The sequence below is a fragment of the Odontomachus brunneus genome, unplaced genomic scaffold (assembly GCF_010583005.1).
Source record: "Odontomachus brunneus isolate Ranch 3 - 2012 unplaced genomic scaffold, Obru_v1 Obru_scaffold_255, whole genome shotgun sequence".
Taxonomy (NCBI): Eukaryota; Metazoa; Arthropoda; class Insecta; order Hymenoptera; family Formicidae; genus Odontomachus; species Odontomachus brunneus.
Window position 1 is genome coordinate 14,830 of NW_022639705.1, and position 23,065 is coordinate 37,894.

The 23,065-nt window shown below is 32.1% G+C and overlaps 2 protein-coding genes and 1 non-coding gene across 3 annotated transcripts; all 3 read right to left on the reverse strand.

The window, feature by feature from the left end:
• Positions 1-10,331: 10,331 nt before the first annotated feature.
• Trnaa-ggc lies at positions 10,332-10,404 on the reverse strand. The gene has a single exon. It is a non-coding gene; the product is annotated as a tRNA-Ala (tRNA).
• A 1,469-nt stretch (positions 10,405-11,873) lies between these two features.
• LOC116852765 lies at positions 11,874-15,383 on the reverse strand. The gene is made up of 2 exons (XM_032833408.1): positions 14,977-15,383; positions 11,874-12,623 (listed from the first exon to the last, which is right to left on the reverse strand). Exons 1-2 carry the CDS (start codon positions 15,255-15,257, stop codon positions 12,152-12,154), a joined length of 753 nt encoding a protein of 250 aa, XP_032689299.1. The 5' UTR covers positions 15,258-15,383; the 3' UTR covers positions 11,874-12,151.
• A 6,039-nt stretch (positions 15,384-21,422) lies between these two features.
• LOC116852764 lies at positions 21,423-22,535 on the reverse strand. Its single transcript, XM_032833407.1, has 2 exons — positions 22,027-22,535; positions 21,423-21,899 (listed from the first exon to the last, which is right to left on the reverse strand). The coding sequence occupies exons 1-2, from the start codon at positions 22,305-22,307 to the stop codon at positions 21,455-21,457; spliced, it is 726 nt and encodes a 241-aa protein (XP_032689298.1). The 5' UTR covers positions 22,308-22,535; the 3' UTR covers positions 21,423-21,454.
• Between the last annotated feature and the right edge of the window lie 530 nt (positions 22,536-23,065).

Consider the following 23,065-nt stretch of genomic DNA (forward strand, 5'->3'; position numbering starts at 1 on the left):
TCGTAAGCATGGGTTCTCAGTAAGAGAAATCGAAGAAATTGAATTTCGTCGATTACAGCGCCATCTATCATGAATCGAGAAAAATGTTTCAGACAAATTGTATGTGTTTTTAGCCAAAGATTCCGAATATGCAATAAAAAATAGGGGTTCCCATTTAAGATTTCAAACTTGTCCCCCCTCACCGCCCAGGGGGAGGGGTGGGGGGGCTAATTTTAACGTCATTGTACGTCCTCCTCGAAATGACGAAATTTTGATTCTAAACATTTTTTCGTAGTGTGCTTATTTTTCGAGTTATTTGGCTGCCTAAGTTAAAATGGGTCACCCTGTATATGTATATATATACATATATGTGTGTGTGTACACACACATTATATTTCAAGCAAGATCTGATCTTTTAAAAGTATGTAACAATTTATTACAAAAATGTGAAAATTTCAAGTTAGATTTGGTTATGTTTATTGATTATTTCGAAAATATCTTGTCATCTATTTACAATTCATGTCTAAACCATTAAAATATTTCAAAAAGGTAATATATAATGTAAATATACCACTTACCATAAATGAAATAGAATCTTAAATATCAATAAAAGTAATCGATATGATTATAAAGAGGGGAGTCAGAGGCAGTGCGATGGATACGACATACGTTTACGTCAATCCTTGTGCGCTGACTTCCGACACCGACTTACGTTTATGACTCTGTCGGAAAAGTTTACGATAATCTTTGTGCTCAGGCCCTTACGCGTATCAATTCATGCAGTTGTAAGAAACGGTGTCCATTCGTCCCGTATTTTATTAGAAGAAACCTACACCACAGGGGGCGCTAATGCCTGAACCGCCGCTTGCGCACCTTTTTCGCGTTATGCGATAGGTCGAGAGAATAGCTAAAGATCTGCGCATGACCACCAGATCACGTGGTGAGAGACGAACTCTCGGATAGGGAGAGAGACGTAGAAAGAAGAGTAGAGAACATGGCGAGAGGTGTGTGTCACATGTAGAAACCGCGAAGAGTTTAGTGTGTATCTTCCATGCGAGTAATAAAGTATTTACAATAGAGTTCTGAGTGCAATTCGACTAGGCGCTATCCCTATCGCCCATTTATCCAAGGTGTTCCCACTGATCAGCTTGGTTCGCCTTCCTGGCACTTGTGCGTAACGGACGTTACTGCTAAAGGAGATTCATAACCAATAAGTTGGCTATCTTCTTTTATACTGTGAGGCCTTGCTTTTGGCACAGCCGGTCTCTTACAGTAAAATACATCAGAAGTGGGATAGTTCGCTGTTATACCCTCTCAGCATTCAGCCAGTCTTTGTTACGCAGTAACAGTATTGCATCATCAGTAACGGTCGTTTGCAAAAAAAAAAAAAAAAAAAAAACGCCCGCCATAACGGTAGTTTTTCCCGCATTCTTTGAGTGAAGATAGAGACACCTCTAGAAGTACCATCTCCCGGACAGAAGTCGAGACGTTAATCTGTGAAGAAGATTTTGTGATACAAGTTTCGTCAAGTACAATGGAGAGGCAGGAGGTTGAAGATCTTTCGCTTGATCAGCTCAAGGAAAGAATTACTAGCTTGGGACTAATCCCAAGGAGTTCCAGATCGGAATGCATTGATCAGATATTCTCATATATGGAAAGACGTATCAATGATCCTCCAGTTTTACAACGTGAAGACATTCAACCACAAGGTTTGCCTAGCCAAAGTGCGCAATCTCTGACTGTTCAGCATTTGTCTGCGTCAATGGCTACGATGCAGCAGTCAATGTTAATGATGATGGAGCAGATGAAGCGTTTGATGTCTACTGCAAATATCAATGAAGTAACGAGTGGACAGGACGTTGGTGGGACAGATTTACCTGGTGTATCATCCCAAAACATACCGCCCGTTCCAATCAGTGTACGGACAACACAGCCAACCTCGGTGATGTATCTCCCAGCAACTGCTTCAGCGGTTAAGCTTTTAACTCCACAGATTCCGGCATACGGTGGATCAGAGGAAGAAGATGTTGATTTATGGATCCGTAAGGTGGACCATGTGGCTCTTGCTCACGGAGTGAGTGAGACGGTGACTTTACTAGCAGCATCTAGTAAATTAAATAGTTTGGCCAGGGACTGGTATGACATGAATATAGAGTCAATTAATAACTCTTGGCCAGTGTTTAAGCAGTCTATCTCGGAAAGGTTTGGGCTACAAATCCCGTTCCACATAGCCATGCAGAGAGTGGATGCCCGTAAGTGGAATTACCATAAAGAATCGTTTCGTGATTACGCCATGCAGAAAATGAAATTGCTGCATCGCCTGCAGTTACCTGAGAAGAGTTGTATCCAGTTAATTATAAACGGCATTGGCAGCTCAGCGTTGAGGGCATCAGCAGCATGTCTGAGAGCAAATTCTATAAATGAATTTCTGAATCAGATGTACGAGGTCACAAGTGCTTTTGAGATGACATCGAAAAAATCTCCACAGCCAATGAGGAAGGAGAAACCGAAAGCGTCGCCTCGTTCACCTACGAAGAACGATCATCAGTTGAAAAGTTCCAGAGAGACCTTCTGTGCTTATTGTAAGACGAAAGGGCACTTGAAGGCCGATTGTTACAAACTGAAGAGAAAGGAGCAATCCTCCCAGCAGTCAACCACGTTCGTGCCGCCACCGGTTGCAGTAGTCGTTAAGAAAGAGGACGACCCATCACTGGTGGGATGTGTAGAGGATCCTCGAAACCGAGTGTTGGAAATGAGTGAGCCAATCACAAATGTCTACACCATCAATGGGAATATATGTAATATGAGTACGCTGATTGATACAGGTAGCCCTGTTTCATTCATTCGTTTTGCGGCATACAGGTTATATGCCAGATCAGATTCAAAATTAGAAAAGTCGGGATATAATTCTCTTAGAGCTTTGAACGGTACTTATATTCCTGTGGTTGGTGTGTGGCACACAACTATTAAATTGTCGCTTTTACCGAAGGTCGAGTTAAAAGTTGATTTTCAATTATTGGAAGATAGTTCGAATACTACGCATATTGTGTTAGGACGTGATTTTATTAAAGAAAATGAATTGAAAATATCTTACGATCCTAATGCTGCTTGTAGCTCAAATAAATTAGAGCTCTTAAATAAGGTAGCTTCCGCAGATGTAGTCGACCTTATCGATATGCCGGTTACTGATAAACCTGTTTGGTCAAATATTAAAACCGACTTTGGGAAAGAAGCGGACAATGAGGTAGTTGAACTGATAAAAAATGTAATTGATACGCCGGTAGCACTAGTTAAAGACGATTATAGCGTTAAGGTCGTTTTAAAAGACGACTCAATATATGCATACGCACCGCGTCGCTTTGCGCATGCCGAACGAATACAAATTCGAGAAATTACCGATGAGTTAGAGAGAAAAGGCATTATTAAGACGAGTTCGTCGCCGTACTGTGCTCGGGTGGTCCCCGTTAAAAAGAAAAACGGTTCAACGCGTCTTTGCGTAGATTTAAGACCCCTTAATGACCGGGTCATTAAGCAGAAATACCCCTTCCCGCTTATAGAAGACTGTCTAGCGAAACTAGGTAATAAGCAAGTGTTTACACTCTTAGATTTAAAGGAGGGCTTCCATTTAATTAAAATTCACCCGGATCACACTAAATTCTTTTCTTTTGCCACGCCGGACGGGCAGTTCGAATTTAAGAGACTTCCATTTGGATTTTGTGAGGCTCCGGCCGAATTTCAACGAAGGGTTAACTATATCTTACAACCCCTCATAAGAGAAGATAAAGTTTTGGTGTACATGGATGATATCCTCATCCCATCAATCACAGTAGAGGAGAATTTATCTGTGTTAAAACAAACATTATTATTGCTTAAAAAATATGATTTCACACTTAATTATGAAAAATGTCGGTTCTTAAAGAACGTCATCGAATATCTCGGTTATATTATCTCCCCTACGGGTATTACGTTAAGTGACAGGCACGTAGAAGCCATCAAATGTTTTCCAGTTCCGAAGAAAGTGCTAGAGTTGCAAAGATTTTTGGGTCTGACAAATTATTTTCGGAAATTTATCCCAGGATATGCCAGTAAGGCCAAGCCATTGCACAATCTCTTGAAGAAAACTTCTGACTTTGTTTTTGACGAAGAATGTAAGAAATCTTTCGACTTATTGAAATCGGAATTAGTGTCTTATCCAGTCCTGCGTTTATACAACCCGTCAAGCGAAACTGAATTGCATACGGATGCAAGTTCAATAGCACTTGCCGCTATATTACTTCAAAAACAATCTTCCGGTTCATGGGCTCCGGTCGCCTATTATAGCCAAGTAACGAATGGGGCCGAGAGTAAATACCATTCATTTGAACTGGAAATGTTAGCGGTTGTTAAGGCTATCGAACGGTTCCATATTTATCTATACGGTTTGTCTTTTACGGTTGTTACCGACTGCAATGCGCTGGTATACGCTGTTAATAAAGCCCATTTGAATACTCGTATCGCGCGCTGGACCTTGAGACTACAGAATTATCGATTCAAGTTGGTGCATAGAGATGGCAAAAGGATGGCACACGTTGACGCACTTAGTAGAATTGTGTCGTCAATAGAAAGCATGCCTCTAGAAAAAGAGCTGCAATATAGGCAACTCGCAGACCCACAAATCCGGGCAATTGCTACCAGTCTAGAAGAGTCCGAACATGACAAATATACGCTAGTCGACGGTTGTGTCTACCGAAAGTGCAATGATAAGCCAAGGTTTGTTATACCCGATAGTATGATTAGTAGTTTACTGCGAGTGTACCATGACGACTACGCACATTGTGGTGCGGAGAAGACGTATCAAGGTCTTTATGCTAACTACTGGTTTCCCTCCATGCGTAAGAAAACCAGAAATCACATAGATAATTGTTTGGTTTGTTTGCTCGCAAATTCAACGTCCAATGTTAAAGAAGGAGAACTGCAAATTTCGCCCATTTCGGACAAACCCTTCCAGATTTTGCATACGGATCATTTCGGTCCGCTTACTGAATCGTCAGACGGTTTTAGACATGTTCTAGTACTTATCGACTCTTTTACACGGTTTACATGGCTTTTGCCAGTTAGGAGCACAGGTTCAAAGGAAGTCATTAAAAATTTTATTCCCGTATTCGATGTCTTCGGGAATCCGGAGGAAATTGTTTCTGACAGAGGTACCGCATTCACCTCAGGCGAATTTGCAGAATTCCTAGAGTCTCGTTGCATAAGACATAGGTTGATAGCTGTAGCGGCCCCTTGGGCTAACGGAATGGTGGAGAGGGTGAACCGATTCCTTAAGTCGTCTCTCAGAAAGATTGTTGATGATCAAATGACTTGGTCATCTAAGTTGTCTACAATTCAATACGTGATGAATAACTCTTATCATTCCTCAATTAAGTGTACTCCTGCCAAGTTGCTTCTGGGATACGACCAGAGGAATCAGGCTGACTCTAAACTGATAGAATTTTTAAATAACCTTTGTAAGGATAAGGACGCGACGGAAAGTGATAGAGATACTAGTCGGAAAATGGCTATTGAAGTCACAAATAAGATTCAAAATTATAACAAGGTGTATTATGACAAAAGGCATCTAACGCCTTCTAGGTACAAACCTGGGGATTATGTGCTAATTAGGGATACCACTTTAAAACCTGGAGAAGATAGGAAATTAAAACCTCCGTATAAGGGCCCATACCTAGTAGCGAAAACGTTGTCTAAAAACAGATACGTAATTCAGGATATCCCAGGATACAACCATACGGCCAAACCGTACAATTCGATTCTATCTCCTGATAGAATCAAACCGTGGATTAAGCCCGTGATAACCTGATTATTTTTTAAGTCTCAATTTATATTTTTTAACTATAGTCTAGCTTTGAGTTTACTTTATGATTTAAAAAAAAAAAAAAAAAAAATGTGCCATTGTATAAGCCAAAGACTGACCAGAATTAATAATTTTGTAATTTTGTGTTTAGTTTATTTATGCATATGTATCACGGTTGAGCATCTCATATGTGCAATGTTTATTTTGTTTGCGAGAATTATTGAATGTCACTCGAGACGTTTGACACGCCAGAATGGCCGAGCTGTAAGAAACGGTGTCCATTCGTCCCGTATTTTATTAGTAGAAACCTACACCACAGGGGGCGCTAATGCCTGAACCGCCGCTTGCGCACCTTTTTCGCGTTATGCGATAGGTCGAGAGAATAGCTAAAGATCTGCGCATGACCACCAGATCACGTGGTGAGAGACGAACTCTCGGATAGGGAGAGAGACGTAGAAAGAAGAGTAGAGAACATGGCGAGAGGTGTGTGTCACATGTAGAAACCGCGAAGAGTTTAGTGTGTATCTTCCATGCGAGTAATAAAGTATTTACAATAGAGTTCTGAGTGCAATTCGACTAGGCGCTATCCCTATCGCCCATTTATCCAAGGTGTTCCCACTGATCAGCTTGGTTCGCCTTCCTGGCACTTGTGCGTAACGGACGTTACTGCTAAAGGAGATTCATAACCAATAAGTTGGCTATCTTCTTTTATACTGTGAGGCCTTGCTTTTGGCACAGCCGGTCTCTTACACAGTAGTCTCGCGCGCATCGCTGGTATCTCGTTGAGCCGGCCAAGTTGCTGTGATGAATCCATCATCGTCCTTGCCCGCTCCCGTAATCTGACACTCCGGGACGCTGCTGTACGATGGGTTTGAGGGTTTAACTCCTGGCTCTCGTTCACTCTTACGCCCTAGGTCCAAGGGCCGCTCGTCCTGCCGGCCATTCGCGTGAATCCTCATTGCTCGACTTCTTATTTGTTCCGTTTTAGACCACGCATTATCTTCCTGCTCCGTAAGGATAGACCGCTCCATGGCCTCTCCATGGTTTATATATTGGGAAAGCGACACTTCTGCCTCCCGACAGATACTAACAAGCGGGATCGTTGTCCGCGGCGATTAATGGCTGTTACCACGAGTCCCGTTGTGAATGATCCACCCTTACAGAAATGTCATACTGAGATCATTGATTAATTACTTATTTTCAGTATTAAAAGTACAGTGGTTAATAATATTCTGCGATTCAAATACAGCACTTAGTGCTCACAAGTATCTCAGTGTTTAGTGTTACAATGACAAATATTATTTTATGATATGATGGATTTTAATTCTTAAATACTGATATGTAATACTTCGTTCAGTGATAAAATACTTACGCAAAGCACTGTTAATAATTAAATACTAATATATAATACTTCGCTAAGTGATGTAATACTTACGCAAATACTGTCAAGAATTAATGTATTAAAGTTAAGCATTTGTACCAGTCTCATACAACACAAAAGCTTGCAACAACATTGTTACAACGTTGCAATATTGCATATTGCAGTGACATTAATATTATTTTAATAATGATGCAACAATATTTTAAAAATATTACGAATATAATATAATATTTTTTATTTATTTACTAGTTATTTCTGTTACTTGTATTTCAAATTCAATAATGTTTCACATCGATAGTACTTATAGAATAATAGGGTAAAGCGGGGTAATTTCAAACTTTTTGAACAATTTCTCGAGAAATAATAATTTTATCCTTACATTGAATATGTAGTAGGAAACTTACATGTTTAATGAGTATTTACCCAATATATGAGAAATTACTCTTTAAATCTTGAGGCGTAATGCCATTATCCAATTTATCCCTACAATTTTAATGAAGATCAATTTTGAGGGGCAATTCGGATATCTTAAGGGATAATTTAAATAATATTGAAAATGAGCATTAATATTATAACAAAAACTAAATCATGTATTTAAAAAATGTTGTTTTTTGAACATTTTATTAAACTTTTCAGATTAAATTGAACATAAATTAGAAAAACATTTAATAAAATTGAATATAAATTATATATATATATAGAAAGTCAAAGTAATCATGTTAGTCCCATATAAGATATTAAATACAACGAATATAAATAAACTAATATTAACTAAAATTAACATTATAATTATAATTACATTAACATAATAATTAATATAATAATTATAATGGACATTATAATGTTATAATAAAAGCAAAACGTTATGTTTATTTATTGTATGTTTGATATTAAATTGCACTTTTCAAACAAAATTAAATAAAAATTAAGACAATTAACAAGAGAAAAAAATAATCATGTTAGTGTTATATAAAAAATTCATATATAAGGGCCACAAATGAACTGTTTTTCCCTTTGGTTTCAACGCATTGCTCATGATACCATGTTTTGCAATGCTGGCAACGGATCTAATTCCCTTTTTTTATAGACAAATTTAAATAGTAGCTGACTTTACAAAATGCACATACACAGACAAGTTTTTTCTAAAACGCCATTAAATACATTGGGGCGCCCATATAGAACTGCGAGGGACTTCATTTTCATTACATTTGTCTTTGATTAGATTGAACTTTTCTGTATAAACTTTTGTAGGGAACGTAAAATAGTGTAGCTCCTAAAATGGACATCACACCATCAATAACAAATGTAATGGCTTGCCTCATACTTTCTTTGTTCCAATTTAGGCGAGTATCTTTTTTTCATAATATGTCATCATTTGAAATAACAACATGTGTCTTAAAACAGTTGAAATATACATATTAGGGAACTGAGTGCGTTATCCAAATTGCCCCATAAAAATGTATCCAAATTTGCCCGTGAGCCGATAAAAATATAGTACTACAATATAATAAAGTACTACAATAACTTAACAAAATGTACCACTAATCGACGTGATCGCTAATACATGCGGGAAACATTTTTGAGTTATATTGTTATCATAGTTTTTACGTAGATTTTATAAAAGCTTAAACTAGCAGAATATATTTTTATAAACTACAGTAACAACAAAAGTTCTCTACCTACCCTGCTTAATGTAAAATATTCCACAGACCTTCGGATTCACAAATATTCTTTAAAACTTCTAAAAATATGTAGACCACAGTCTACCTTACTGCTAACCTCAAACATAAAACAATGTGTCTCATATTTTTCTGAAATTATCACAAACGCTTAATATTATCCAAATTCTCTCACTATTCAATTTACCCCGCTGTATCCTGCTTAGAATAGTACTTGTTAGTAGCAGTCATTAATATTATAATTTGTTCTATTATATATTTCTTATACTTTTTATACCGCTCTTATAGAAATATCATACTAAGAATCATTGATAATTACTTATTATCCAGTATTTTTAATACTGAAAATAAGTAATTATCAATGATTCTTAATATGATATTTCTATAAGGGCGTTTTTTCGGAGAAAAGTTTCTTTAGATTTAATATTTGTATTTGTTTAATATATCTTGGTTTGTTTCATTAAAATATCATATTCTTAAATGAAATCATTTTTTAAAATGATGAAAATAAAAACTTTTATTTCGTTTAAGAAAGCTATGTCATTTGACAAAACAACACTATTGTTTTATATAAATAGAAACTTTTAAAAGTTTCTTTTATAATTTAGTAATTCGATTTGTTTGATATGGATTTTCTTAAAATTTTTTTATTTTGTTTGAATGAATTATTATAACATTATGTTAAAAATCTAAAAGTAATTATCACTGGTTCACGACTCACACAACACACACTTCTAAAGGACGTCTTAAAGACGTCTTTATGACATTACTAAAAGACCTCTAAAAGATGTCTTTAAGACATTTTCAAAAGACGTCTTAAAGATATATCTTATTTTAGACATTTTTATGGCGTTTATTAAATGACATTTTTAAGATTATGTATAATTATATGATCAAATGAACTCCAGAATGAAGTTCGATCATAATTATGCGATTACTTTACCGAGTAGACATATCCTCCCGTTCCCCGAAAACATTTTCATTTGTTTTCTAACTCTCTTTTGTAGATTTAGGAACTGCTTTACACTATGACGTTAGATGAGGTGGAGCGTAATGAAATGGCTCCTTCAGTATAGTTTTGTTTTTTACGCGCAAGCTTTGAACACGCTTGTTGAAAGGGAGTAGCATACAACATGACTACATATTCTACTCAGACGAAATGTTGAATATAATTGTCTACATTACCGATTATAAAATTTATATACGTTGCTATGACAAATAACGACTTCTTGCGAGTATCGTGTACGTAAAATATGTAAAAATCTTAGAGAAGTTATTAAACTCTGAATTGTTTTATAATTTGGTCAGTTTGCTTTTAAATTGCAGTGCCGACTGAAAATCTCCTTTCTTTCATTAGCGTAGAAGAAGGAGGGCATACTAGGTGGCGGCGGAACGCCGTGCGTTCGAGATCTGCGTATCTTTTTCGTTCCAGAAAGAGAAAAATATCGAGAGCGCGGTCCTGCTAGGCCGGGACTCGAACCCGGGTCTTTCGCTTGCCGGACGACTGCTCTAAACCACTGAGCTACCTGACACTCCACATTCCAAGGTGGTCCTTGGAAATAATAGAATATGGATTTGCTTATCCGTTCTATTCAGGATTAGGATTAGGATTAATGGCAGCTAACAAATGTTGATAGTATCCGGTATCGTATTTAAATTTTAAATCATGTACTACGAAATATTACTATTAGGCAGCATATGTTTTAAAATTTAAAATGTATGATGTGCGAATATTATTATTATCCGTTAGCTGTCATGAATACCTAACCCTGAGCAAAACGGATGAGCGAATATACAGTCTAATCATAATTCTCAACCGACTGCAGCAAATAAACGAAAATAAATAAAATTTTCTCTTTTTAATGTATACATAATTATAAAAGTCTATAATACCATATACATAATATAATATACATGCAATAGCATATATGTAAAGGTCTAAAAGTAGTCTTAAACGTTTTTAAGACGTCTTAAAATAATGTCTTTAAGACGTCTTAAATCGAGACATAAGAGGTCTTAAAGACGTTATAAAAACGTCTTTCTAGCAACTTTTTAAAAATTTTAAGACGTCTTTTAGACATCTTTAAAACGTTATACTATTGTGTAGATAGTAATTATCAGTAATACTTTTTTGTAAAGGTTACCTATGTCATTTCCGAATTTTAAATATCATTTTTTATTTTAAATGGAATCATGTCCTTTTTTGTATAATCAAGTTGTAAATTGTAGATTAAATTTACGTGAAATAAAATTTAAAAAATATTCTTTTATAAGAAAAAAATGCTGAACGTTTGTATAAAAAATTAACGACTATTTAAGATGTTACATAAGAAAACAACACTAATATTCACAAATACGAAAAAATTCTGCTGTCATTATCTTTATTTTTCTTATTCTACATTGTTAGCAGACCACAGTATCCAAAAACTTTAATATATTCACAAATTATTTTAACTTAAAAATAAAAAAGTTAATAAATTAATAAGTTAATCCATTCTAAAATAACTATTTAAATTCAAATTTGATGCATTTAAAATTAATTAAGTTAAACTAGAAATTATTAATTCTTTTACTTTTAACTAACTAACTTAATTTTAATTAATTAACTTAATTATTATCTAACTTTGCAAAATTTTATTGCTTGTTATAGATTTTTATGGAAAAAATATAAATATTGAATAAAAGTAAAAAGAGAAAAGAGATATAAACATTGAATAAAAGTAAAGAGATTGAGATATATCTCCATAACAAGCAAGATATGAAAGAAATATGTTTTCAGGTCATCATTGTTGATTTCTTATATTTTTTTTATTGTTTATAAAACTCGCATATCCTAATTTATATACAACACTTTATAGATAATACATAAAATATATATATTATATATAATATATTTATTATATGCATAATAAATAAATATATATTATGTAATTGTAAACACATATATTATATAATAATATATATATTAAATATATATATATATATATATTTTTATACAATATTTACTATATAAATAGTGTTGATGTATTACATTATTATATTGTATGTTCTTATATTAAAGCAATATTATATAGTACAAATCTCATAAAATAACTTTGTCTCCTTTTCTAACGCTTATCGATTAATGAATAGTTAACAAGGTCACATTATCAAATTATACTTTCCCTAACAAACAATTTATAATAGAAAATCTGCTAACTCAAACGAGTTTATTAGACCAAATTAAGAGAAAAATAAACCAATAATTTTTATACTACAATAATACTATAATAATCTCCTCTATCTATCTACATTATCTTCAGGCATTTGATATGTTAATTCGTACATTGTCAACGTTTTGAGAAAAAAAAATTGGCTATACGTCCGCATCAATTTAAATCCACATTGGAGACACATTTGCATTATTTTTCTATGGTATTCCGTCAATTGTATATTGATGCCAAAGCACTTTTTATTTATCGCGTATGTCGTAGCGATTTCAAGCAGCTTCTCCTCTATGTTCCTCTCCGCATATAGATTATGTACAAATAACATATCTATGTTAGCCTTCGTATATATATCTTTGGAAGACCCGCACACGCTGATAATTCCCACAATCTTACTCGAGATAAAACGAAAGGACATTTCGAAACGTCGATATTCATAGTCAGGTATGATGATATACGGTTCGTTTTTTATATCTCGCTTTATGTGAAGAGGCTCGAGTGCTTCGGCAACCCAAATGCTACAGTTGGACTTATATAAGCAATCCCTATCAACAGAAAAATCAATAGAAAACGGATTAATTCGAATTGTTCGGCGAGCAAGTTTATTAACTATATCGGGTTATAGTATTTTCTTTAACACAAATTCTGATACATTGTGGGCATTTTTTGCTCCATCCAATTTTTAATTTTAAATTACCTAGTAGAATGAGAACTTTTGATTTACACAATAAAAAATATTATAGTTGATGAAAATATAAGGTTTGAGAGCACTATTGAGTGATTTTAATTGCATATAATATATAAAAAGACAAAGTTGTTATGAAATTGCTTTTCATCCTAGTTCGTGAGATTAAAACCCACCAACATCTTTAAACCAACATCTTTAAACCAACGTCTTTAAACCAACGTTTATTAAATCCTAACCTGAGTTTAAATTTTCTAATCTAGGTCCATATTGTACAGTTTGTGAAAGAATATTTATTATTGCATATCTCCGTTTATTAAAAAGTATAATTATTTAGGTATACGAAAATATATCATCTTTTTTAACCAAAATACGAATAAAATTATTAATAGTTACAATTTTTTGCGACTTTTATTTTACATTTTTATATGCCCGTTTCTATCAATGTCGATTAAATTTTAAAGAGATATTTTAGTGTAAAGATTCATTTTCAAAACTCAATTTTTGGGAATCAATTTTTGAATGGTTAAATCTACAGAGTTAATGTTTTGTACTGACATTTATTTATCTTTGAAGAAACACTTCAAATTTTGTCAAAGCTTTTCATTTAAAATTTGAGAAAATACAAGTGGACGAAACGGGTCATGCCGTCTTCCTTCAGGCGTGTTGATTGCCGCCGTCCTCGTTATCTAAAATAAACGAATTTGCTTTTATTTTGTTCTTTATAAATGTAGCTATCGCCCATACTAGAATTCTTGATATCTTTAAAATTGCTATTTTTTCAGACCAGTTAAGATTAGAATTAGTTAAAATTTTTTAGTAAAAAAATTATTCAGATTATCAGATTATTTTTCAAGCGCCACCATTTTGTCAATTTTTCTTCAAATTATTTAATTCTAGTTCGGGCAATAGCTACATTTATAAAGAACAGAATGAGAGCAAATTTGTTTACTTTCGATGACGAGGATGGCGGCAATTAACACGCCCGATGGAAGACGATTTTACGGCGTGACCTGTTTCGTTCATTTGTATTTTCTCCAATTTTGAATAAAAAGCTTTGACAAAATTTAAGATGTTTCTTCAAAGATGAATAAATGTCAGTACAAAATATTAACTTTGTAGGTTTAACCATTTGTTTAAAATTAATTCCCAAATATCGCCTTGAAAACGGGTCTTCACACTAGAATATTCCCTTAAATAAAATTAAACTCTAAATTAAATTTAAACTCTATTCAAAGTTGCATTCCAAAACGTTCTTTTTAAGGAAATTTTACTGGATATTCTATAGTATATGTAAACTATAGTATATGTGAACTATAGATATTAAGTAAAATTTTCTTCAAAAAGGATGTTTTGGAATGCAATCTTCAATTGAATTTAAATTTCATTTAAAGTTTAATCGAAGTTTAATTGCGATATATAGAGAGAGAAACATATAAAAGTGTAAAATAAATATGTAATACCACAAAAAATTGAAAGTATTAATGACTTTATTCGCTTTTTGACTGGAAAAGATGATGTATTTTTGTATACCTAAATATTTATTACTTTTTGACAAACTAAAATATGCAATATTTTTTCACAAATATGAAATATGAAGTATGAAATATGAAACATAAAATATGAAATAAAATATACAATTGTGATAAATATTAGGACAAGAAAATTATAGAATGATAATTTCTTAAATTCATTTTCAAAAAAGTTACAAATTTTTATATAAACTCATATTCTCATCGCGTTCTCTTTATGTTTTCGATAAAATGAAATACTTAAGAGAATATTTTCGATTATTTCTTTAAAAATTCTATTTTATAGAAAAATTTTACTTAAAAAATATTTATATTTCTTTATCATTTTTATTGGCATTTTAATAAATAAGCAAGGATGGAAACAATCCCAGTATACCAGATTAAGGTGTCCAAAACTTGTGTGCCGTGTAAGAATTAACCCTGACTGTAATACCAAGCATTTCGTAGATGTACTGATGTAAATTTCATTCATTTACTTTCAAGAATTTTTCCAAAATTACGCATGACTACAATTATTACATTAAAAATTAAGTAAAAGAGAGAACAATAATTACATCTTATATGATAAGTGATTAAATGAATTTTTAATCAATTTTTTATGATATACGTCTAATACATAGAATGAGCATGGTAACGTTAAGATTAATAGTTCACGTAAGATTCATATAAGATATACACTACCTCCAGATATTCCGCTTCAAACCTACTATCCGCTTCGTGACGCTCAAATATGTCATGATGTATACAAACATAGCGTACACGATTACGAGTAGTGAGATAGCTTTCTGCGACACTCCGAAGTTGAGCAATATTGTGTACAATACAAATAGATACAATAACTTCATAAATATTGTATCTTTGATCATGTTATTTGTTAGAGACTTCACGGCTTCTTGTAATAATGCGTTACATTCTTTTTCGTCGTCCTTCTCGAATGGACGTAAGACTATGATATAACCCATTTTTCTAGGTAGATACACTGAAGTTTTACACTGCACAATCGGAATATCAAGATCTTACCGTTAAATCTGAGCTTATACATACGTCTGACATGCCAGCTACTCTGTCGAAATCAAGTTGCCATTCCAAAACAAAAAAAAATATAGTGGGGAGATAACTAATCATCTATCGTTCGGTTCCCCCCGATTTTAAATACGCGAGTCAAATCCACATGGAGCACATTTCCTCTATGTGCTCTACATAGAGGAAATGTGCTCCATGTGGAGCAGATTTTACAAAAAAATTATATATATATATATATATATATATATATATATATATATATATATAAAGAATTCTATTTTTTCACATGTATTTTTTAATAAGATTTATATTCTCTTCCTTTATACTCAGGTTTAAGGTGTTAAGAGAATACTGAATACGATACCGAACTCCGATAGAAATGCGCCATTACTTAAGGGGAACTAAAAGCTATTGGTAACATACGTCGATAACAATATTGATATTTCCGGCATTATCGATTTAGGATAGACGTGACAAATAATGAAGTTGGAGCATTTGTTAATTATGTAACATACTAGAAACACTATAATTAGAGACTGGCTACGAAAAGGCTATTTTTGGTCCGCTATTTTTAGTCTGTTCCTGCTGATCTTTAAATACAAAAATTAAATTAATCTTAAATTACAATACAATTTAAAAAAATAAATGTTTCAAAGCTAATAATACATTTTTGTTTCTCTCATTACAATTATAACTTTTTCAAATATTTACTTATATTAAAATATAAAATTCGATAATTGCAAATAATAAAATATACATATTCACATTTTATTTTATATAATCACGCTATTAATTTAAGAACATATTTTGTATATAATTATTACGATTTCCTAACTTATTTACAATAAATAAATAAAGTGATATAATGGAATAAAATAAAGAAAGTAAAACAAAACATGAAAAAAACAATCTTTTCCCAGTAAACACTGGATATTCTTGAAATATTCTGTTCGTATTCGAAAAGTTCTGTATATATCGGAACAGTAAAAAAATGTTCACAGAATGTTCAAATAATCGTGAAATATTTAGAATATCTATAAACACTATTTGTATGTGCAATGAATATTCAGTACATTTTGGCACATGTATGGAACATATAAAATATTCCATAGAATATTAATCAAACTTTCTTAGGTCAATGTTATTGGACATTAATGAAAACCGTTGTGTGTAATCATTTCACCGATCATTTGTAATCATTTCACCGATCATGTGTAATCATTTCTACCGATTGCGTTACGTATAGTGCGTTATACTCTTATATTCGACTCAGCGTTATCAATAATGTATTCATTTTAATCATTTTGTATTGAACCATTTCATATCTAGTTATAGATATTGTGTTTCATACAATTGAGAAGAAGAGGAATCTTAATCACAGGGCATCATTATCTCTTGGCATCTTTTGTGTACTACATGCAGCTATTACGTTAGTCTTGCGTCTTGTATTTTACGTATGTTTTTTACTTTATATTGTTTTACATTTATATATATTGTCTTACATTTATATATATTTTAGAATAAATAAATCTTACTCATAAATGAATATTATCTAAATAATATATAAAACTATTTTCAATAGCAGATATTAGCACCTATTTCTTTCAGAAATTAAAAAAATCTTTTAGTTATAAAATAAATAAAAAAATTCGGTAGGATCTCATAACACTTTTTTTAGATCATGGAATGTGCAGAGAGGAAATACAACATACGTTTTTCGATAAATAATTTCCAAAACGGTAATAAATTATGTTTTTTCTTTCTCGTTGAGAACTTTTATAAACAGGTAAAGATTTGTTATAAATGACATTGTAATTGTTTTTTCTTTTAATATAATATAAAATATTTTACGCAATAAAGACTCCAATATAGATATCTCACGGAGAAGAAAAACTAGAATATTTAAGATCAGCCGTTTTCAAGGCTAAAAGAATAAAAAAATAAAGAAAATAAGAATAATAAATAAACAATATAGAAAAATAATTTCACCAGAATACATTGAAGTGATATATTAATACAATATTTATGTTTGAACATCCTATGTAAACTTACATATTTCATATTTTTGATCAGGTTTACCGAATCGCTGGCCCACTGTGCGTCGGATACGTCGTATCTACATTCTGTCAAGTAAAAGCGTGGTCAGGTTAATTTATAAAAAAAATTAATAAACAAAATTTTCAAATACATATATGCATTGTACTCAATCAGAACAAAGATGCAATTATGTTAGTAATGCCTCCGATCACCACCGGCGTCGATAATTGTCAGACATTTTTGAGACATGCTTTTGATCAAATTTGCCTATCGAGCCACGTTCCGGTAAATTATCGACATTTTTGCCACATTGTATTGGTGCACCTACTTCTATACGAATATTTTTTATTTTCTCTTCTTATTTAACAACCGCTGATTGCAACATTTTCGGATCTTTCGGGTGGGCGCAAAGGATTACAGCCTCGTAGCCCGACGCGCTACTATTTGGTACTCATGGCGCTAAACGTGTTTCTCTTACAAAAAATCAACGACAACTGAATCTTTCTTGACAGTGCATCAAGGACAAAAGTTCCCTCTATCGACTCACGAAAGATTTAGAGCGATATCTTTTACCAGTTGTGAATAAGGCCGACCACATTTTTACTTGACAGACTGTATGCACGGTGTCCTACAATGTCCACTCTTCTTCGCAATTTTTGTAGAAGGTAGAACGGATTGAACATAAAAGCCCCATACTGTTTTGCAATATTCGCAGTAAATCTAAGATATTATAAAAATTAAAGGAGATTAATAAATGATCCCGTGCGATATGGTAGATAAGCTATAGTAAAGCCGTCTGCCGTTGTATACTTACACATTAGGTGAAACTGAACAAAAAAGTCTTCTATCAATTTGCAAATGTGACCACATAAATTTTTATATATCAATTAAATAATATTTGTGAATATTCGCACAAATTCTTTGAAATAAATGTATTTTAAAAAACATATTTTAAAAAACAAAATTGGAAACAAATAGCACTACTTACATGGCTCCAACGTCATTACTCTACCCTTATAGAAATATCATACTAAGAATCATTGATAATTACTTATTTTCAGTATTAAAAATACTGGATAATAAGTAATTATCAATGATTTTTAGTATGATATTTCTATAAGGGTACAGCAACCGCAATTCTCGGTAATCAAAATTCTCGATTATTGTTAATATGTATGCGCGATTCAGCGAGCGATTTGTAAATCATATTGAAGAGGATTTAAAACAAGAACAGAAACGTTTATATATATCTACGTATGTTAAAAGTCAATTAATTGTAAGTCTCCGATATCATATACATTAAAATCGTTGTTATACTCTACCTTCATGTGTTATGGCTCTCATAGGCCTTTAATCTGTTAGTTTCTGTTTTATTGCTTTATCATTCACAAATCTTCTTTAATTAATATCTCAATAATATGTCACATATAATGATATGTTACATGTTACTTTCATATTATATTTACGTTATATACCTGTAATATATATATAAGCAGAGGGAAAATTACTACTTACATCTATATAAACTCCCAGACAGTACAATCTACTAAAAGATATCTTAAAGACTAAAAGATATCCTTATTCCTTTTGGATGTCTTTTGAACGTCTTTAAGATATCTTTTAGCTGTCTGGGAGTTTATATAGATATTAGTAATAATTTTCCCTCTACTTATATATATTACAGGTATATAACGTAAATATAATATAACGTAAATATAATATAAAAGTAACATGTAACATATCATTATATGTGACATATTATTGAGATATTAATTAAAGAAGATTTGTGAATGATAAAACAATAAAACAGAACCTAACAGATTAAAGGTCTATGATAGCCATAACACATGAGGGTAGAGTATAACAACGATTTTAATGTATATGATATCGGAGTCTTACAATTAATTGACTCTTAACATACGTAGATATATATAAACGTTTCTATTCTTGTTTTAAATCCTCCTCAGTATGATTGCTGTCTGGGCTGCTACATACGTGTTATATGTTACATTCCGTTTTATTATGACAATGTAGCAGTTTTATATTCATGTTTGCTGGATAGTATATATTATATAATGCATATTATAATAATGCATAATTTATTATATATTGTTTATTATATGAGCAATTATATGTGAATATATTACATAATAAATAGTCATTATACACATACATATTACAAAAAATATTTACTATATAATGTAATACATAATATTATATAATACATAGCTCTTTTATAAAAAAAAAATAAACTTTATCTTTTCTTGATATCGATTAATTAATAGTTAACAAGGCCACAATGTCTAATTATACTTAATATATTGATAGTCAGACAGTTTATAATACGGAGAAGACGATGTTTGTGCTTTTAATAAACTATTTTTGGCTTACTAATAAAATCTTAACTAGATATTGGAAATTATTTTTGGTTCTTCTAAAAATAGGAAATAACAGTTATTTGTTCACCAGATGCGAGAAAAGTTATGAAATCGAGGTTTATTATTGATTGTTGAAATAGTTATATAAAATATTCTTTTGAGCTTTATCTTTGATATTTCATTGAAATAAATTCAATTGTCTTTCATATATCTTTAAAATAAAATAAATTACACAATAATATCTTAAGAAGTAAATAGTAAATATAATAAAGTTTACTTTTGAGTTTTAAATAGTATTGATGTGTTGTACATGCAAAGGAAGATCCAAAAGAGGAAAGCCTGCTATTTACATTTTTTAGTCCTTATCTAACAGATTTTTTACATGAGATATTTTGAGACATAAAAAAGAAAAACTTACAGAGAGATTGTTAGAAGATTTATCAATGTTTATGCATATCTGTCACTCTCATTAGACTCCACGATACTGAAATTCGATTTGTCGAATATTTCTCTCCTTACCTTACACACCAATACATTAATGCAGAACTTAGCACGTGTTGCATATTTCGGCCGATTTTCGATTTGCTCCGTCGATTTGCTCAGCGCTTCCCCTTACCTCATTGCCCCGCGCGCAACCAACGAGCCACACTGGAGATTTAGAAACGTATGACTTGTAAACATATGTTTCTAATAGTGGAAAATTATTAGAAACATGTGTTTACACGTCATACGCTTCTAAGTCTCGAACGGCTCGTAGATTACGCCCGGGGCAATGAAGTAAAGGAAAACGACAATGAGGTAAACGGAGCAAGTTGAAAATCAATTGAAATGTATAACGCGTACCAAACTCTGCATTAATAAATTAAATTATAACATATTTATTTTGTTATATTAAAAACATTTGTTATCTTAAAAACATCAAAAATACAAAGTTTAAAAATATTTTATATAGCTATTATAACAATCAATATTAAATCTCTATTTTTATAATTTTCCCTGGAGCTGGTGAACAAATAATTATTAGTTTCTATTTGTAGAAAATACCAGAAATAATTTCCAATGATTAATTACGATGCGGTCAGTGAGCTAAAATGGCCTATTTTTAATCTTTTGCTATCTCAAGTGAAGCTATTTGACTATCATCAATTATTAATACAATTCAGGAAATATTCTTTCGTCATTATATGTATATACTCATCTACAAAACGGTTTGTACGCATTTTTTTTCTGTGAAGTTGAGAACGCATAAAATGGTCAAGATTATGAGCTATTATTGACAAGCCTACACAGTAATCCTCTACAACAGTAGCCAAAGTGACTATATATGAGAAATTTGGCGTCACAACTATAAAAAAAGATCCAGAAGAAACGTAGCTTTCTTATATTGTTACGTCTATGCTTTCGAAATTGTTTAGTTTGCCGAAAATATTATATTAAAAGCAAATGAACATAATAAATTATGTTCATTTATTATAAATATATAATAAATATAAAAATATAATATAAAAGATGTAAAAAGTGTAATAAAATACTAATATTTACACCGTATATTGTAACTTCAGTTTTTATCATAATTGGTTACCACGTATGCCAATAAACGGTGGCTCGAAATTATGATTACTTACTACGCTTCTGTCTCTAATTTCAATGAAAAGTATGTTCAAAATATTTCGCAAACGAGTGTGCACGTCATTTAAAAGATTAAAAGAATATAATTAAACTTATATTAGAATACACAATAAATAGTACCTTGGTATTAACATGAAAAAGAAATCCAGTTTATACGATTCAATTAACCTAAATTCAAGTTCGACAGTCGTTTCTATCATGTCTGTGCTATATATCGATAGATATAACTCTAAGAAATGGAATCCATTATTTATTGCGGACATTTTAGCGACATAAAGCAGCTCGTCTTCTATGCCCTTGTTCGCGTGTAGATCGTGTACATATAACATATTTATATTAGCTATCTTTCGTCCGTGTATATCTCTGTCATATTCGCGCAAACCGATAGTTCCTACGATCTTACTCCTCAAATAACGATGACGGTAACACTGATACTCATGGATAGATGTTATGCGATACGAATCGTTCTCAAAACTTTCAAGAGACTCGTAAGCTTCGGCAACCCAACAATTCCAATCGGGGTTACACAAATAATTCCTATTAACAGAAAAATTGATATCAAGATTAAAATCAGTTTCCAGTTACTCACTAAACGTTATGTTTTTTTATCACGACGGATTACCGATTGTGGTACTTTTAATAATCCGTAACATTTATACACTACCTCCAGACGTTCCACTTGAAACCTATCACCCATATAGAGATACTTAAATACGTTAGGACGTATATAAGTATAATGAGAGCGAGTATGATATACATGATAGTATTCCACGATAATCCTGAGGAAGACATCATCATATTGAGCACAAATAGAAAAAGCAGTTGATGAGGTATCATACTTTTTATACGGGGATTCATTAGGGACCACACAGCTTTTCTCAACAATATGGTGCACTCTTTTTTGTCCTTCCACTCGAGTTGACGTACAACTATTATATAACCCATTTTTTAGGTAAATACACGTACGTAGAGATTTTATACGGCACAATAACATATGTTATGTTACAATATACAATGTTACGTCTCCACTCTTGAATATATTTAATGTACTACTTTATCGTAATCATCGCGTGCGACACTCTTCATAAGTTCTTCACTCTTGCGCTAACAGTTTACGTAAGATTAAACTCGTAACAGAATAGGTATTAACGATTGCGGTTTGAAGATTGAAACTTAACCAATTGGAATTAAGCGAGCCAAAATCGAAATTAATTGATTTGTCAAATTTCAATATCTAATCCGCTGTCCTCAATCTCTAATATTTACAATCAAATACTCTTCCCTTATAAAAATTTAATACTGAGAACATTAATACTAAGAAATTTCCAGTGATTAAATACTGCAAATATTTCAAAAATTATTTGGCCAATGCTTACTTATTGATTACATAATTACAAAATATTGTTTGCGCAACAAATTAAATAGAAAATAAAATGTAGTAAACTAATGTCTGATGATTTTGCCTAAATAAAAACAATATGTCCTTTCCCGATTTCAATCCTGTAGCAAACACATTATTTTTTTCCTAACCGCGATCACTGTGGTTTTATCTTAATGACCGAATGTAAATCGATGACGCCATTGAGCTGTAATGATAACTTGATAGAATATATTTATAATATATATTTTTATACCTTAAAAAGCATTTAAATAGTATATGTTGGAAACAACGCAACAACAATTAATTTACAATAGATATCATA

Coding starts and splice junctions, on each gene's coding strand:
- LOC116852764 (XM_032833407.1), bottom strand. CDS start 22,307: ATGGGTTATATAATAGTTGTACGTCAACTCGAGTGGAAGGACAAAAAA. Junction 21,900..22,026: donor TTCAAGTGGAACGTCTGGAG/GTAGTGTATAAA, acceptor TTCTGTTAATAG/GAATTATTTGTGTAACCCCG.
- LOC116852765 (XM_032833408.1), bottom strand. CDS start 15,257: ATGGGTTATATCATAGTCTTACGTCCATTCGAGAAGGACGACGAAAAA. Junction 12,624..14,976: donor TTGAAGCGGAATATCTGGAG/GTAGTGTATATC, acceptor TTCTGTTGATAG/GGATTGCTTATATAAGTCCA.